The sequence below is a fragment of the Wolffia australiana genome, chromosome 19, assembly GCF_029677425.1.
Source record: "Wolffia australiana isolate 7733 chromosome 19, ASM2967742v1".
Lineage (NCBI taxonomy): Eukaryota > Viridiplantae > Streptophyta > Magnoliopsida > Alismatales > Araceae > Wolffia > Wolffia australiana.
This window is the reverse complement of record NC_135853.1, coordinates 4,928,951-4,948,614: the sequence shown is the minus strand read 5'-3', so window position 1 is coordinate 4,948,614 and position 19,664 is coordinate 4,928,951. Positions and strand designations below refer to the sequence as shown.

Here is a 19,664-nt window from a genome sequence, read left to right as displayed (position 1 = left end):
CGACAGAAGAGAGTGAGCGAGATGGACGAAATCGTGGGGTCCAGAACTTGCCACGTCTCACCCAGGATAGTCTGTAATTTTTGGGACACGTGTCTTTCTTAAATGGACGGCTGCGATGAGTTCTTGCGCGATCCGACGGTTATGATCGTGCCGCCGAGAAACCAGTGCAACTGATTCCGCTGCTGACTCGGACTAGAATGTTTATTTATAAAAACGTAAATTGGATTAAAGTTTGGTTAAAATTTTGGAATTACAAGGCGTTAGATATTTTACAAGAGAACGCACAAGATAATGTGAAATCATAACAAGGTGGAAATATTTGAACTCTTAATTTTCGATGCGTGGATTTAGGAGTAAGAGTGAGATCAATTTAAAAGCTGATATTTAATGCATAAATTAAGTGCTTTCAATTAAATATTTGGAAAAGAAGATATTGTTTAGTCGAGAAAACTATAATTGATATAACTACATTTATTTGATTAAAATATAATAAAATTATCGCAGCTTTTTTTGTTTTTACTACATTTGATGGATGGGAAACTAACATGTGAGCAAACTAGATGGACTATATCTTTCTCTTTTTTGTATTACAAAAATGAATAACCCCAATTGAATGGTACATAAGATACAGGTTTATAATAAGAGAGTGAATGAGAGCGATACAGAGAGAGAGATGTGATGAAGATGTTCAGAAGGGTTAACCTCATATTTTCATCCAAAGTCCATTGATATTTTGGACACATTGATGTTGGGGAACAATGGTTGACATCAACTAGACTTGGTTTACATCATTTTAACTGCCGTAAAATGACCATAAGTTCATTTCTCATCAACTAGACTTGGTGCATAGCATAAGATAAATATAAATCCAACGGATACAATGTTATAATATCATTGAATCTTCCATTTTCAATCATGAAGACTGAACCTATACATTTCTAGAGCATACCAATCACGCATGAACTACACTGAAAGGTAAGCTAATTATTAACCTAATATCTCGAATAATTCTCTGCACAATTAATAACTGCAAAAAATTCCAAAAAAAAATTCCTTCAATTATTCCTACATTAATATATTATATTATTACTAATTGGTTTTTATGATATATTTTTATTTTGCATCTAAATTCAAAATATATTTCTTATTTGACCTCAAAGTCTCCTTACATAACTCCAAATAGATACTTATGGGACATCTTAGAGTTATATTTCCCCTATAAAGACAACGGAGTTGAACAAGTTAAGATCCAAAATATCCTTACATAACTCCAAATAGATACTTATGGGACATCTTAGAATTATATTTCCCCTACCAAGGCAAATCATAGAATTATATTTCTCCTATGAAGGCAACGTTGTTGAACAAGTTAAGATCCAAAATATCATCTTCTATACTGAGATATATGATGATTTGATGCAGGATATCAATTGTTAGAAGTTTCCAACTACACTTTTACCCTACTTGAGTTGTAATTTTTTTATATCCTATGTAACAACTATTCAAATATCTAACCTTTGTAAGCCTATGTGATGTAGCCCAAGATCCCATTTCTTGAGACCCATTAGAAACTAGTGGCCCAAAAAGGATATTCTTTCAGAAGCTAACAAGATATGTAGAAAATTACCACGAGACCTAAAAAATTCTCTTACAGATTCACCTTCTGCCAGGAATATGTTGAATATCTATGCTACATAAGTGTCAGAGGTGCAGATTTTCTGTTTTGTATATTCAGGATCTTCTTGAATCATGCCATACCTTATAACATATTCTACAAGCCCTAGAATATGTAAAATATATCTCCTCATACCTTTAGTCCCCTAATCTTCAAATTTAACTTGTCAAAGTTTTTTCCTCAATGTTTTGAGTTGTCTTTCCATGGGTATTATCATTATGTAAGACCATGTACCTTTTGTGGCCTACATAAGGCCCCTTTGTACCCTTGAAGGATCATTATTAAACTATATTATTTTGTTGAAACTACTGTTTCCCCACTTTGCATGTTCTCTTTGTTATTTCAGTGCTTGTGGGCTCAAGCACAATCCTCTTCTTGACTCACACGTCAGAGAAGCTAGTTCTGTGAATTCAGGACTTGGCAAATTCATGTAGAGCAAGGCTTGTGGATTCAACTTGTGTGTCTATGATGCTCATTTACTGAGTCTGTGTCTCTATCAGGTTTCAGACATGAAGCTCCAAACCCATTGTGCCCTTTATAAGGGCTTTAGCCCTAAACAAGAATGTATGGGTTATTTTTTCTTAAACTCTTTCTCTATATATATGTGTGTGTGTGTTTGTGTGTGTATTAAGGTGATCAACATCCAACAAGGTATTATAGCATAATACAATTGTGGTTCCTTTCATCTTTGCCAGAACCTTCAACTATTTATCTTAACCATATCTATGTTTCAATGATTTTATGTGGGCTATTTTATTGTGTTTGAGGGAATGCTCCTGAATAGATCTGTAATCCTCTCCAAGATCATGGGGGTAGCTCTTGGATAGAGCCTGAACCCAACAAACACTTCACAAGTTATCTGATTGAAACCACGTTTACTTTTCATTTAGCTTGCGAGTATCTACATCAGCTGCTGAACCTTCCGCTGGTTGTTAGTCACATTTTATCTCTAGTCCCAATAACCCATTCAACTGAGCATGCGAATAATGTAGGTGAACTTCCCAAAATTCCTGAATGATACAATCTCAAAGGTCCTACCAGGCAATGTTGATCATGGATTCAGGCGCCACCAACCAGGTGACTCCCTGTCAGCAATTTTTTTACTCAATACACTCCATTTCCTTAGGCTAAGAATGTATTAACAGTAAATTGTATCCTAGTACCCATTGTAAGATCTAGTCACATTCTTATTCCTAAGATTGGTAAGTTTGAATGGGTCCTACTTGTGTCACACATTGGCTTACTTGATTTCCTTATCACACTTAGAAACTCCCTCACACATAACTTATTATTTCTCTAAGGAGGATTGTATTATTGTGAACAAGATGAAAGGTGGCAGATTGGACCACTCATTGGAGAATGACATGGCCTTCACTACCCTTTGTACAAATACCTCGAGGAGAACTTATCTTATGTCCGAACTGCTCTCTATAGCACTCCCACTGGTACTCAGCATGTAATTTTGCTTCGCCAATGTCCAGGTCATCCAGCTTCCCTACTTTTATTCCTTTACATATCTTATTTACTTGATCAATAGACTGGAATTTACTTATGACACTTATATGTGATCCAGCCATATCTATGCCAACCACCTTCTTGGGTTTCATCATTCCATTACTTCTTTTTCTTCAGTTCATAATGAGATTTGGGATCCATCCCCTACATCCACTTGCGAAAGGGAACACGGGTATATATCACTTATTGATGATTGTTCAAGTATGACCTGAGGATTTTTTGATGATGTATAAAGCTGAATCATCATAAAATATAATTAATTTACTCAAGATGATTCAATTGCATTTTTTAAAAGGGGATAAAGCCTACGATCGGATAATATCAAGGATAATGTGGATAACGAGCGTAAAGACTTATTTTCTGATAAAGATGTAATCCACGAGACCTCATATGTCAACACACCCCAAAAACACATGTCTAGTGGCTGAAGGACACACAAAAAAACATGGCATTGATTAAGGGGAAGCCTTTGTCCTAGTAGCCAAGATGACCATCATAATATGTATACTCATGACCTTGGCTGCTATTCAAGGATGTGCTCTTCATCAACTTGTTGTCAATAATGTTTTCCTACACGGTCATTTAGAGGATGGCATATATATCCATACATACATGCATGTTCCCCCTATATTTAACAATGCACAAAATAGTCATCTCACATGAAAATTACACACAATTCTTGTATGTACAAACAATAGCCACATGTAGGGTTTGGAGCACTCACCAATGGTGTTTTATTTAAGTTCATTGAATAAATTAGTGTGTTGATTATTATTCTAGTGTAATGTTTATAATGAAGTCCATGAATATGTGCAATGACAGTGATTATGAGGAAACCATATTATACCGATTACTGGTTTTCAAACATGAATTCTAAATATTCCTATTTGGTGGATAGTCGAGATGGACATCGAATTATCTAGATATAATAGCACTAAATAATCCTACTTATATGATAGGTATAGCTGATCCTATGGCTATTAGTGCGGAGACACTAAGGACATATAGTGGGTGCTTTTTGGAGAAAGAGTTCACTGAATTTATCCAAAGAATCCATGAATGGTATTGTACCTGAACATCAATTAGGTTGATTCATGTCATGTTGTATATAAGATCTATTGACCTGAGACACCAATGAGACTATGACTTACGAGCCTCTTATCATGGGATTGAAACAAGTCACAACTCAAATGTAGTAAGAAGCTCAGAGAGATGATTGACTGGTCAAGATTTGATCTTCTGCCCTCGGTAAAAGTGGAGATTGACTCAAGGAAGAAGATGCAGCAAATCCTTGGCTAGGATAGTGAGGATATGGGAGAAGGCATTCTCTAATGATATTGGTTACGCATCAAAACTAATTGAATGACAGATTAGATTGACGATCAACCATACCCTAAGTCAATCAAGAGTCTCATGTAGATGATGGATTATTTGGGTAACCAATGACGATAAAGGTTCCATGAGAGTGTTTGGACACTACTCAGTCTTCTAGAGCACGAGGTGTAGCTTGGCACCCCATGAGCTGGAAACTTAACCTATGGATTGGGTTAAATCAATCCGTAGTTAATTAATATAAACATTGATATAGTTACTTAATAAGGTTGGTAAATAATTATTATTGGGCCATTCAATCTATTAACTAGAATGATACATGGGCATAGAGGGTCACACTCATAAGATCATAGGGGCATTGGTGAATATATCTTACTTAATGGGTTTTTGAGAAAAACTTAAGTAAAATATAAATAGGGAAGGGGCACTCATTCCAACCACCCAGGCTTGCCATTTGTGAAAGCCCTCCCATTCTCCACTTTTCTCTCATCTCTACTCAACAAAGGAGAAGTCTTCATGGTGAGAACAAGAGCAACATGATCCAAGCATGATGTGATCGCAAGGATACTACGATTTTCAAGGAGATTTGAGGAAGAAGATGTGTAAATCCAAGAGCAACATGATTGTAAACTACCTCATACGCCCATTATCTAGACCATAAACTAGGCCATGATAAGGACGACAGGTTGATAGACAAAGGGCGTCAGCCACGTATGGTTGGTAAACTAATCTACCTTATCTCCAGTGCCATGGGATTGATTAATTAATTCATGCAGAAACCTAGGGACGTCCATGAATGTGTTGTGAATCACATACTCAGACACATGAAGGACACTACATAACTTGGAATCATTTTAAAATCCAGTGGCCATACCAACATTGATGTTTACACTAACACTGATTATGCAGGTAATATTTTTCACCGAAGATCCACCTCCAACTACTGTACCTTCCTTGGGGTAACCTTATATCCTAGAAAATCAAGAAGCAACCTGTTGGTCACAGTCCAGTGCATAGCTTTGAGTATTCCCTGAGTTTATTTTAAAGGCTTGTGGATCAAATACTTCTTGAAGAACTCAAAATCCCTCTTTACACGGCGATCATGCTGAAGTATGATAATCTGTCTGTCATGGCTATTTCCCACAATCCACTTCATCATGAAAAATACAAATATGTGGAAGTTGATTGTCGTGTAATCCAAGAAAAACTGAAAAACAACAGAATATGTACCTCACAAATCAACTTTGTAGTGCAATGTGCAGATTTCCTCACCAAAGGGGTCCCCAACCATTTATTGAAGAAGCATGTCGTCAACCTAAGAATGAAAAATATTCATTCCCAGCTTGAGGGGAAGTTTTAGAAGCTTGCATTTACACTTTTACATGGGATATAAACACAAATAATTGTGTTTATATCCCATGTAAAGGCTTTTAAAAATTTTTTCCAGTGTAAGCCTATCAGGTTCGGACATTATGACACAAACCCATTATGCTCTTTAAGAGGGCATTAGCGCTAAACAAGAATATATGGCTTAATTTATCTGAAACTCTCTCTCTCTCTCTCTCTCATTCTCTTTCAGATCTCACATCACAGAGCCCTTGGTCGCCTTTTCCTTTCAGATTGCTAGAGTTTGGGTGCATTTAGGTGATCACTGAACATCAATGAAAAAAAAACCAAGAGATCCAAATTGGAATTTGCTATTCACAAGGGCCCTCAGTGAAAATTTTCAAATGGAACACAGTAAATTTATCAATGTAAAATTCAATGGTACAAATTCCAAAAACATTTTACAAAAATAATGTATATTTACATTTTTATGTTTTTGAAATTAGCCGCAATGTTTGTGCAATATCATACAGTTAAGACACCTCGAATATAAGAAAATTCGAAACTTGTTTTCATAAATTCCTTTTCATTTTTCTTGGAAAGGGATTTATATAGGGTTGTGCAGAATTGTAAAATTGATTCTGGAAACCCTAACTCTATATATGAACTCAACACAAAAATGGAAAATTAAAATTTACAAATGGTACACATTAAATTTATTGATGTGAAATGCAATAGTATAAATGCCCCCATTATTTTGCAGAAAGTAATGTATATTTACATTTTTATGTTTTGTGATGATTTGATCCTGTATATTGCCTGAAATTTTTGTGCAATATCATATAGTTGAAGCACTCCAAATATATGAGTTTTTATAGAAGGTAGTATAAGAAAATCCAAAACATGTTTTCATAAATTCCTTTTCAAATTTATATCAGGAAAATTATATAACTTTGTGCAGAGTCATAAGCTCGGTTCTGGAAACTCCAACTGAACATATGAATTCAACTCTAAAAACAAATTCAAATAAGATCCCTGGTCTATTTCTTACAGAGATTCTAAAAATCTGCTACTAATAATGATAATAGGAAGACAGTGACAAGCTCTAAGCATGACCGTTGGATCTTAAATAGAAGGCCCGTGCGGAGGGAAAAGATCCTGCCAGGAGTCCCGTGACAGGTAGACAAATGAACCTAGAAAGTTCGCTCGAGTTTCCACGTGGCCGGTGCCAATAGGCTATACTGGGAGGGTGGGGCCCACGAGAGCAGACAATAAATTGTTTAAAAAATGAGAGATAATCATCGTCTCATCATCGTCGTTGCCACGGCAATCATGCTCACCCTTCAAATCGCACCCATTCTCGGCCTTCGAGTCTCGTTCATCGGATCGTCTTCCTCGTGAAATCGTCTCCAGCGAGTTCTCTTTCACGGTAGTTCTTGATCTGTTCAAAATTCTTTCGGCGCATGTCGAGCTGATTCGGAATTTCTATGTTTTTCTGAGTTTTGCTGGTTTTTCTGAATTTCTATGTTCTCTCTGTCGCTAAGTTTTGCTGTTTTGACTTCTGTGTTCTCTGCATTTATTGTACATTGAAATTCATAAGCTATGTGCATAAACGAGATCATCTTCAGCGAGTTCTCTTAATCGTAGCTCTTCCTCTGTTCCAAATTCGTTCGCCGCATGTCGAGCTGATCCGAAATTTCTATGTTATTCCTGCGCTCTGGCTTTAAAAATTTTGCTATGTTGACTTCTGTGCTCTCTGCATTTTTTTATAAATTCAAATTCATAAGCTATGTGCATAAACGAGATCATCTTCAGCGAGTTCTCTTAATCGTAGCTCTTCATCTGTTCCAAATTCGTTCGCCGCATGTCGAACTGATCCGAAATTTCTATGTTATTCCTGCGCTGTCTTTAAAAATTTTGCTAGGTTGACTGCAGTGTTCTCTGCATTTATTGTAAATTCAAATTCATAAGCTATGTGCATAAACGGGATCCTCTTCAGCGAGTTCTCTTAATCTTAGCTCTTCATCTGTTCCAAATTCGTTCGCCGCATGTTGAGCTGATCCGGAATTTTTCTATGTTTTTCCTGTGCTCTCTGTCTTTAAGTTTTGCTATGTTGACTTCTGTGCTCTCTGCATTTATTGTAAATTAAAATGAATGAGTTATCTGCTAATATGGCCTGCTGCAAGTCCTCTTTCACGGGTGTTCTTCATTTGTTTAAACTTCGTCAGCTGCATATGGAGCTGAGCTTGAATTTCCATTTTTTCTCTTCTCTTTGCCTTTAAGATCTGCTTTGTTTACTGCAGCTCTCGCTGCGTTTTTCGCTTTCTCTACAAGATATCTACATAAACACCAGAATTTGTACTTTCATTATCTTTTTTCTCCCTAGAGATCAAAAGTATATATAAATAAGCATCTGGATGCACAGGAACATTTATAGGTGTAGAGGAAGCCATCCAGAGTCAAGATTGTTATAATTATCGCTATAATTCAGTTTTCCTGATTAGTGCATATCAATCAGGCGGCAATTGTATCATCATTTAACTTTATTTGTCTGCTTAATTTTTAAATTTTAGATCAAGGGGAAAATAATTCAATGGCCCCTTCTGAGATGGTCACCTCGGCTCTGATAACTCTGGGGACGACATCCGATCGCGCATCGGTTATTTCGATCACCATTTTCGTCGTTCTTCTGTGCTTATGTATCATCTTAGGGCATCTTCTCGAGGAGAATCGCTGGATGAATGAATCCATTACAGCCCTGCTCATCGTAATGTTTTTTCCCTGGTTTTTTTTCGATTTCACACTATATATTACCAGATATTCATGATCTGCTTATTTTTTGTTCTCAATTTAGGGGATTTTAACTGGGTTACTGATCCTACTGTCTACAAAAGGAACCAATTCGCGAATTCTAGTCTTTAGGGAGGATATCTTCTTCATTTATCTTCTGCCTCCTATAATTTTCAATGCCGGGTAAGATCTATCTTGATTTCATAATTTTGCTGTTTTTCTGTTTCGAATTTTAATGTTCATTTCCTAATAATTGAATCCCAGGGAGCTTATATTAGATACCATCATGGAAGCTATTTTGATTGGATTTTAATTTTATTTTTACAGGTTCCAGGTCAAGAAGAAACAGTTTTTTCGAAATTTCATTACGATCATGTTGTTCGGGGCAGTGGGGACTTTTATATCTTTCACGATAATTTCGCTTGGTAACTATTATTATTCTTAAAACATTTGTTTTTTAATTTTGATATCCTTGAACTTTTCGATGATCTTTCTCTCTGAGTTTTTTGAACTCCGAATTTAATTATCTAGAGCAGGGTGGAAATTTTCTTTACCCTCCATGAATAATACTACGAAATCGTAAGCTTAATGAAGTCAGGCTCCGTTATTTTTCTGCCTTTCCGAGGAAGCGTTATTTCGTCAAAGAAATTATCAAAAACCTTCTTTATCGAAACTAATTGAGGGTATGAGGTGGCGTATAGAACAATTTTCGCTCATAGATCGAATTTATTTGACTAAGAACTATAAGAAGAGTTTATTTAACATGCAAATTTCCGGATAGCTCGAGATCACGATAACTTTCATTCATTGATTTCAGGTACGATTGAGTTCTTCAAAACTATGAATATCGATCATCTTGACATTAAGGATTTTCTGGGTACGTGTTCCTTTCCGGTGAATTCCTCTTCGTTTTGATATGGCGAAAATTTGTGAAGACCAATAACTCATTAATAAATTTTAATTTATTGATCGACTTTCTCAGTCAGAACCGTTCATTTAACTCGGATTATAAATAATTTGTGTTTACATTTGAAAATTGCAGCTGTTGGAGCGATTTTCGCTGCCACGGACTCCGTCTGCACTTTACAGGTCATTTGACTCCGCACCGAAATTATATTATTTTCAATAATATATATATGTATATATATTTATATTTATATATACTCCCTTACCCTTTGTTCTTTTCTTTGGCGAATAACATTTTGCACAATGTGTGATCATTAATTGAAATCAAATTGAAATTTAATGTGTGAACAGGTCCTCAATCAGGATGAAACACCCTTACTATATAGCCTTGTCTTCGGCGAAGGTGTTGTTAATGATGCCACGTCGGTTGTGTTGTTCAACGCGATTCAACAATTTGATCTCAACCACATCGATTTGCAAAGTGCCATGCAATTTGTCGGGAGTTTCTTCTACTTGTTTGTCACAAGTACTGTTCTTGGAGTGGTTGTAAGTAGATTATAACTGTTAGTCATTATAGATGGATGCAATTTTTGGCATAAAGTCTGATTTATTTCTTCACATTACCATTTCAGGCTGGCCTAATTAGTGCCTTTACCATCAAAACTTTGTACTTTGGAAGGTTTGCTTTGACTTTGCCTTTAATTTTAAGTTTAAGTTTAAGTTTAAGTTTAAGTTTAAGTTTAAGTTTACTTTTAATTTTAAGTTTAAGTTTAAGTTTAAGTTTAAGTTTAAGTTTAATTTTAAGTTTAAGTTTAAGTATAAGTTTAATTTTAATTTTAATTTAAAAAGCATATGAAAAATCTGGTTAGCGTGGTAAAAAATATATCAGTTTTCAGATCAAAGCCCTACATTTTGAATTTATAATATTTGATAAAATCAAGGAGTATCTCTCTATTGTCCTTGGTCTTTCTTTCTATAATTCATTTTGGAGAGAGAATCTTGGGAATTTAAATTCTACAAACCGTTTCCCACATTTCAAGAATTTACCAGTCTAATAAGTGATTTCACCATCAAAACTTAGTTCTTTTGAAATATTCAAGAACAGTAAACATAAATTTACAAAACTTTTTTCTAACAAAGAACCCTCCTAGTAAACATAAAATATGCAAGACAACCAAATAATATTTCACTTTTGCTCGGGTAGTTTTAGTAGACGAAAATCATCAATACTTAATTTTTGAAAGAGGACTTAATGGAAGATGATTTCACTGATTTCCTACTACTATGATTTTCCGCAGACATTCAACGGATCGTGAAGTATCTCTGATGACATTAATGGCATATCTTTCATATATGTTGGCTGAAGTGAGGTTTTTTCCTAATCACGATAATATTTTATTCTTTTTTTAAGAACTACTAACAATTGTAATTCTGGTCTCAGCTGTTAGATCTGAGCGGTATCCTGACGGTTTTCTTCTGCGGGATCGTGATGTCTCATTACACATGGCATAACGTGACCGAGAGTTCACGGATTACCACCAAGTACCACTTTCGTGATCTTCTAGCTTCCAAATTATAAGAGTTGGGTACTTGATAATTATTTTATTTTGATGAATTTTCAGGCATTCCTTTGCAACGTTGTCGTTTATTGCCGAGATTGCTATTTTTCTATATGTTGGCATGGATGCTCTGGACATTGAAAAGTGGAGCTCTGTGAGTGACAGGTAGTCGTCCCCTTGAAAGGTCTCGAGGAAAAAAGTCGAAAAGCAAATACTTAATATTTTTTTAGAAAATAAAAATAAAAGAAATAGTATCTCATACTTGATTTTCTTTTTTTGGCTGCAGCATTGGAGAATCTATTGGCCTGAGTTCAGTTCTACTTGGATTGACAATGATAGGGAGGGCAGCCTTTGTGTTCCCGCTTTCTTTCTTGTCCAACCTGACTAAGAAACATTCACATGAAATCATCTCTTTCAAACTGCAAGTGGGTTCCCTTGTGATCATCTTTTTTGTATTTTTTTTCATTATATAAATCTTATAACTCAATTATCAGGTTGTCATCTGGTGGGCTGGTCTGATGAGAGGGGCTGTGTCGGTGGCTCTGGCTTACAGTAAGGTGAAAATTTGCAATATTTTCTCAGTCTTCGAGTTGCCTAAAAAATATAAAAGCATCGCTCTATTGTCAACTCTCTGCTAAAAACCATCATTGAGGTTTAGGGTTTCATTATATGAAGTCAAACCAAATTCAATGGGAACACGACTTCTGTTTCTCTCATGTATTAATATTTTTACTTTTATTTTGTATTTCCTACGTTATTTTATTTATTTTACGTCTATTTCTGTTTTACTTTTATTGCATGATATTTCTTTTATTGCGTAGTTTACTTTTATTTTGTATTATTGTAATTTTATTTTGTATATGGTATTTAAATTTAACATTATTAAATTTTATTTTCTCTATTTTTTAATTTTATTTTCTCTATTTTTTAATTTTATTTTCTCTATTTTTTAATTTTATTTTCTATATTTTAATTTGATTTTTTGTTTTTAATTCTATTTTGTAAATGGTATTTTAATTTATTATTTTGAACTTTTATTCTGTATTTTTTGATTTTATTTTGAAATTTTAATCTGTATTTTTTAATTTTATTTTGTATCTTTTAATTTTATTTTGTATCTGGTATTTTAATTTAGTATGTTGACTTTTGTTTTCTATTTTATTTAAAATTTTCTTCAGATATTTTCTATTTTATCTTATACTTCTATTTTCTTATTTCTATTATTTAAAACTTTCACGTAAATTTATTCTATTTATTCATAAAATAAGTTTCTGTGGATTTTTGTTTTTGATTTTCAACTTTTATTTTTTTCTTATTAAGGTGTTGTACATTTATTTCGTTTTATCCCTCTATTTATCTTTGTAATTTATTCAGTTGTACAATTTAATGTCATTATTCACATAATTTTACTTTTATTTCTCACCTATACCCATCCACATAAAACTGAAAAACTACATCTCTCAATGTTTCAAAGTTTGCGAATTCTGGGCACGCCCAACTCCGGGGGAACGCGTTCATGATCACCAGCACCATATCTGTGGTCCTGTTCAGCACAATGGTGAGCAACAAAATGTATGTCATAAATATAATTCAGGGACGAGGACGGGACGATTTTTTCATCCTAGGACGAAAAAATCGTCCTGTCCAAGGGTATGGACGAAATTCAAGACGAAAATTCATCTCCCAGACCACTGGACAGGACGAAAAAATCATCCATCCGGAGGTCTCAAACGATGGACGGGCGAATGTGGACGAAAAACAGCCGGATTCACATCCGACAGTTGATATGTAGCCACGTGGCCTCGCTACGACAATTTGCAGGAAAATCCCTGTATTTTTTCTCGTGCAAACTGACCCTGCTCAGAAATAACCGTACATACATCCATTTGGATTCTCTCTCCTCCATATTTCCCAAAAAAACTTAAAAATATCAAATGGTTTTTTTTCGTCCGAGTCGAGGGACTGGACGGTTTTCGTACCGTCTGAAGAAAATTCGTCCCGTCCCGTTCATCGTCAACGTCCGGGACGATCGGGAACTAGAACAGAGTCAGAAAAGAAGCAGCTTACCATTAAGGGTTAATAGCACGGTACATCCCAAACCATGTCCAAAGTCTGCGAGTTAACCTTAGCTTTTTTTTTGGCACGGTATATCCCAAACTCACTAAGTCATCTGCGATATATCCCGGTGATGACGTGGAGTCCATCGTGGCTGCCAGGTGGATCTCCGGCCAGATTTTTACCTGGCGGAACCCACATGGCCGCCACGCTGGATTCCACGTCATCACCGTGATATGTCTACCTGCCAAGAGAGCGAGAGCGAGAGAGTTCTAGAGCGAAAGAGAGAGAGGTTCTAGTGAGAGAAAGAGAGGTGTTCTAGAGAGAGAGGCGTTGTTCTCTAGAACATCTCTCTTTCTCTCTCTAGAACACCTCTCTTTATCTCTCTAGAACACCTCTCTTTATCTCTCTAGAACACCTCTCTTTCTCTCTCTAGAACACCTCTCTTTCTCTCTCTAGAACACCTCTCTTTCTCTCTCTAGAACCTCTCTCTCCTTCTCTCTCTCTCTAGCACGCCTCTCTCTCCCTCTCTCTCTAGAATGCCTCTCTCTCTTATCAGAAAACCCTTGGCAGGTTCTAGAGAGAGAAAGAGAGGTGTTCTAGAGAGAGAATGAGAGAGAGGTTCTAGAGAGAGAAAGAGAGGTGTTCTAGAGAACAACACCTCTCTCTCTAGAACACCTCTCTTTCTCTCTCTCTCCCTCTCTCTCCCTCTCTCTCTCTCTCTCTAGCATGCCTCTCTCTCCCTCTCTCTCTCTCTCTCTCTCTCTCTCTCTCTTTAAGTTAAACCCTTGGCAGGTAGACATATCACGGTGATGACGTGGAATCCAGCATGGCGACCAGGTGGGTTCCGCCAGAAAAATCTGGCCGGAGATCCACCTGGCAGCCACGATAGCCTCCACGTCATCACCGGGATATATCGCAGACGACTTAGTGAGTTTGGGATATACCGTGCCACAAAAAAAGCTAAGGTTAACTCGCAGACTTTGGACATGGTTTGGGATGTACCGTGCTATTATACTTCCGGGACGCGGACGGGATGAAATTTTCGTCCCGTCCATGGGCGCGGACAAAATATTGGACGAAAAATCTTCCGACATACCCCGGATGGGACGAATCTCGTCCCATCAGACGGAAAGTTCGTTCGTCCGGGGTACCTGGACGGTGGACGTCCGAAGTGGACGATAATTTATAATTATTTTTTCTATTCTTTATATATTTTTTCTTTTCCCTCTATATATTTTTTCTTCTTTTTGATTATGAGACAGATAGAAGGACAGATCGATAGAAGGATAGATTGATAGACAGATAGAAGGACAGATCGATAGAAGGATAGATCGATAGACAGATAGAAGGACAGATCGATAGAAGGATAGATCGATAGATAGATAACTAGGTAGATAGATAGAAAGATCGATAGATAGCTAGATCGACTGTTAGATAGATAGATAGCTAGATAGATAGATAGAAAGATCGATAGATAGGTAGATAGATAGCTACATAGAAAGATCGATAGATAGCTAGATCAACAGATAGATAGAAAGATAGATAGAAAGATCGATAGATAGGTAGATAGATAGATGGATAGAGAGAGATAGATATATAGAAAGGTAGATAGATAGAAGAATAGATAGGTAGAAAACATACCTTGCCGGCGGTGGAACACCTTCGCGACGGTGAATCACCGCTATCACTCGCAGAGATGGAGGAAGACAAAGGTGGGTTTCAGAAGGCAACCCGATGGCTCCGCAAGGTACTGGGTACGACTCATGCTTCCCGACGCCGAATTCCTTTCGAAGGACAATACTAGGGCTGGCGGCGTGAAATTCTCTCTATTTTCGTCCGGACGGGATGAAAATTCGTCCAGGAGAGTTGGGAGGGTCCGAAACTTCGTCCAAGAGAGGTAGGACGGGACGGTCCCGGACGAAATACCGTCCCGTCCTTCGTCCCGGGGGAAATGATGGACGTCAGCCGGGAAGAATTTCGTCCCGTCTCGTCCATCGTCCTCGTCCGGGACGATCCGGAAGTATACGTGCTATTAACCCTACCATTAATTAATGGCTTTCACGTCGTGCCCAGGTGTTCGGGATCTTGACGAAGCCGCTGATAAGGCTGCTTCTTCCGCCGGGGACGAAGCGCCAGGGGAGCGTCTCCGCAGAGGCGACGAGCCCGAAGAGGCTCTTCGCGGCTCTTCTAGCGGGCGAGGAGAAGGAAGCGTCGGAGATTGAAGCGGTGAGCAACGGCGGGCCGAACCATATACGGACCCTGCTGCTGGACGAGGCGCCCAACTCGGTCCACAACTACTGGCGCCGGTTCGACGACGCCTACATGAGGCCAATTTTCGGCGGTCGGGGGTTCGTCCCCGTCGTTCCCGGCTCCCCCACCGAGCGCACCGTCCGCCCTTGGTGAGCTGCTGCCTCTCTCCTTCCAATGAAGAACCTCCGCTCAGACATACATAATTCTTCTTTTTCTTGCGCAGGTGATTATAGTAGAAGAAGGGTGGTCTTATCTGCTCCCCTGGCTTCCTCTCTCGGCTCTCAGGTAACGAAACTGAACCCTTTTTCCCGGATGATCAGATCAAAGCAATGCTGTTTGTCGTTCCATAATTGTTCTGCTAGATGCGGCTTGCCTTTCTCCTTTGAAAAAGAATCAAGATTTCTGTTGGTCTGGTGTCGGATTTCATCTGATTCAGCCCTTGGATGGCGGAATAAGGTTGAGATTTTACTATAAAAAGTTTGCCCTTCTGTAAAATAAAGTAAAGTACACTCGCGAAGTCAACTTCTCGAGCTGAAGATCGAATCCACTTTTACACCTGTTGCCGATTTGAGACCAAACTCTATTTCCATTTTTTGTCAATGGGTTTGTGTTTGCTGTTCATCATGTTCAGGAAGGTGAGTCTGAGGGGTAGAGTTTGATCATATCATTTCTGTTAGTCTGGTGTCGATTTTCATCTGATTCAGCCCTTGGATGACGAAATAAGGTTGAGATTTTACTATAAAAAGTTTGCCCTTCTGTAAAATAAAGTAAAGTACACTCGCGAAGTCAACTTCTCGAGCTGAAGATCGTATCCACTTTTATACCTGTTGCCGATTTGAGACCAAACTCTATTTCCATTTTTTGTCAATGGGTTTGTGTTTGCTGTTCATCATGTTCAGGAAGGTGAGTCTAAGGGCTAGAGTTTGATCATATCAGATCGTTTACAAACAGCTGATGTAGGACGTTTTTGGGCTTTCCATGTGGCACTATCTTATTGAATTCGTTCAACTTAATGGGCGGTTGGATCAAACTGGCTGATCCAATTGGTCCCGTCGGCGGATCAATTCCCCTCTTGATCTGTCTGTCTGGTCTGACCAATCAACCTGGTTGATCTGATTACGAACCGGGTCGTTCGATCAATGAAATCTTTTGATCTGATCAGATCGGACCACCAATCCCAAAGTGAATCCGCGCGCTTTCAATCCTTTCTCCCCTCGGGTGACAGAAACATCCTTTTTTTTTGCATGTTTCTGTCCTTTTTTCAAAACTGTTGCTATTACCCTCAGATGTCAAAATTAAATCCATCTTTGGTTGTTTAGATACCCTTTTAAGCTGTTCTGATACTTGTAGTACTGGTCATTTTTCATATCATTTGCCAAGGTGAATATAGGGCCTTTTAAATGTGCTTTCCAACTTTTCTCCTGCCGGTGGCAATCCTAAATGACTATAAACTACCTCATTTTTGCGTCATTTTTGGTCTTTGCCATACTATGTAGTCTTCTTATTTTTTCAGAAAGATGAATCCATGAGCTTTTATGTCTTTTTCCCTCTGTCCCTTAACACTCCCATGATAGAAAAAAATCTGTCTTTCCTTTGTTTTTGTGTCCATTTCAGCGCTTCATTCCCTTTGTTGTGGTGTTTGTTATTCACCTGTTCCACGTGAAACTATTTTTTAGTTTCTTTTATGTGTACTTTTATGTCGTATATTGATTTCTTTTCGTTCTTTTTTGATGAAGGTTGCCTGACAAGAGAGATAACTTCGTAAAGTGAAAAATGAATGACTCTTCATTCGACGGGCGGGGTTAACATACCTAGTACAACAGAATGGAGCCTTTTTCACAGGAAGCTCAAGAGGCCTTTTAAGACTCAATGGTATTGTACTTAAGTTTAATTTTTATTATTCATTCAGATAGGACAGGAAATAATGTTGAGAAAAGGAGTAAAAAATTGTGTCAATTTTTTTTTCTAGTTTTAAATGGATATTATTTTAGTTTTTTTGTAATAAGTGTATTTTATTTTTTAGTTTGTTTCAAGTGGAGATACTCATAACACTCGTTGTAACGAGACAGGAAAATGAGAGGTATCACTCAGAAATTGTGAATATAATTATGAGGAAGGCCAGTTTGGGATTTTCATTGATTTCACTTGTTTTTACCGATTAGCACCTACCTGAAAGGATCAAGAAGAGAAATTCTAATTTTATCAAAAACTCAAAAAGTGAATTATGTGTTTTCCATAAATAATTTTAATTATAGATTTGGCTATCCTGGCACTGACGTATGTGACATTTTGCTTGTTCAAGATGGTTGGGCAATGGGTGAGGTTTTTTCAACAAATATCCTATTTTAAACAAAATAAATTATCGACTAACTCCCCATACTTTCTCTCTAATAGTAATGAATTACCTTGTCTTTAAGAGACTGCGTAGCTTGGTTCACAATATTTTAATCCAGAAGGCACCAATCAACGCAGCTTCAGCTTAAGAAATTGCAAGGGTAAGAACACACTGGAAGAACACCCTAAACAATTAAGTAGTCCTTATTAAATTATCTATTTTCTTAACCTTTTACCCCCCACGAGTAGTTGCCGCCACTGAGAGGAGCTCAATAGTGCTTACATGAGCAAGCCTCATGGATATTTTAACATTTGATAAGTGTATAAACATTCAGTAGAAACTAATGACACGACCAAAATACCGAAATATTGGATTGTAATAATAATAGCTTCTAACATTCCCCTCAAACTTGATTTAATCTCATGGATTTATAAACTGGTACGTAGCCAACTTGTTGCTTAGTACTTGGACAACATGCTGTGTCCCATTCTTCACAGTGTCGCTCCAATTTTTATCTGTTGAAGAATCTTCAAGATTATTGAGAGTTCAATACATGTCGAACTCACAAGAGATGGACTATATACAAGTGAGACAATATTCAATTGATAGATTGTCATGTTGGTATTCAGGTTCCCTTTACTTTAAGTCATGTACTGATCCATAGGGATATCTCTTGTATTTGGCCATTGTTCAATGCAATACTAAACGTGTTATCTCTGGAAAAACATTTCAACCTCCAATCTCCACTAGATAAGTGTCACACTTGTGATGTTTCGAATAAGAAAAATTTTCAGTTTCATTAAATTTGTGATGACTCTTCCTGAAGACCCTTCCTGAAATATCCTACATTTACTCTGATTTTTTTACCAAGAGAGAAAATTCATAGATCAGATCTGATAAAGTGAATTCTATAATATTCAGATGCTCCTTTTAAATACATTTTTGATTTCATAAAACTTTATCCATATAGAGAAGAATTCATTCAAAAGTAAAGGTCATGATCTGTATTTTACTTGTTACTTAGATTAAAGAAATTTAATGAAATATAATAAAATATTTTTAAGAGAGATAGAGGATAACACATTGAATACACATAATATATTTCATATAGACATGATATGCTGATTCTCAAAGAAATTTGAACTAATTTTTAAGATTTAATTGGGACATAATTTTATTTTAATCATCATAAGCACAATGCCCATGTGACAAGCCCAAGTATGCAAACAGTCAATCCGTATGTGTCACTAGCACTGAGAGAGGATTTATTTTAAGATATGGTATGGTGTGAGAAATATCTTTCATTTGAGGCCCCCTAAATAGGCCAGTATTGTAATAGATCATTGGAAGATTTTTGGAATTGAGCTTTTTGGGGAAAGTTGCCCTATTTTTTCTCCACCACCACAATTTCTGAGAGGGGACCTTCTTGTGTGCCTCATGTTCGGTCAAACTAAATCGACTCATGCAACATATCACTAGTTTGCGGATTGAATCATTGATGTATTAGTTCATTGAGAGAGACATGTTGAGTCACTCAAGCTTGCAACCTCTAGACGCATCACACGATCCCTGGTTTTGTTACAAATTTTCCTTTATCTTGTCAAGTCCCATTCTCACTCCACTGTCGTTGGTACGTCGTCCAGATCGTGACGAGAATGGAGAGGAGCAAAGGGGATAATGGAGAAGAAAATTCACCTCATAGGACATATTCAAAGTACAATCATCTGTTCATAAAACTTCTTTTGTGTCTCAGATCTAAGGAGCTCTTACACAACCATGATGTGAATCAACCTCATTGCAAGTTTGGTATACCATTTAGGGGTTCGTCCGCACCAATTTAATGCGATCTTTTTACTAAAGAGCACCACCCCCTATCTATCCTTAGTGTCTCCATGCTAATGCTATGGTATCAAATACA

General features: G+C 37.1%; 1 protein-coding gene across 2 annotated transcripts; it reads left to right on the top strand.

Annotated features, from left to right (window-relative positions):
• Positions 1 to 7,134: 7,134 nt before the first annotated feature.
• Positions 7,135 to 17,460, top strand: LOC144715577 (sodium/hydrogen exchanger 2-like). Of its 2 annotated transcripts, XM_078590512.1 has the most exons (17): positions 7,135 to 7,277; positions 8,422 to 8,615; positions 8,703 to 8,821; positions 8,966 to 9,063; positions 9,456 to 9,515; positions 9,681 to 9,727; positions 9,896 to 10,090; positions 10,177 to 10,223; positions 10,843 to 10,909; positions 10,986 to 11,086; positions 11,167 to 11,268; positions 11,390 to 11,528; positions 11,598 to 11,660; positions 12,578 to 12,661; positions 15,235 to 15,560; positions 15,635 to 15,696; positions 17,148 to 17,460. In XM_078590512.1, exons 2-16 carry the CDS (start codon positions 8,442 to 8,444, stop codon positions 15,636 to 15,638), a joined length of 1,626 nt encoding a protein of 541 aa, XP_078446638.1. In that variant the 5' UTR covers positions 7,135 to 7,277; positions 8,422 to 8,441; the 3' UTR covers positions 15,639 to 15,696; positions 17,148 to 17,460. The 2 variants fall into 2 exon arrangements, with proteins under 2 accessions (XP_078446638.1, XP_078446639.1); XM_078590513.1 differs by lacking the exons at positions 15,235 to 15,560; positions 15,635 to 15,696; positions 17,148 to 17,460 and adding an exon at positions 12,803 to 13,003.
• The last annotated feature ends 2,204 nt before the right edge of the window (positions 17,461 to 19,664 follow it).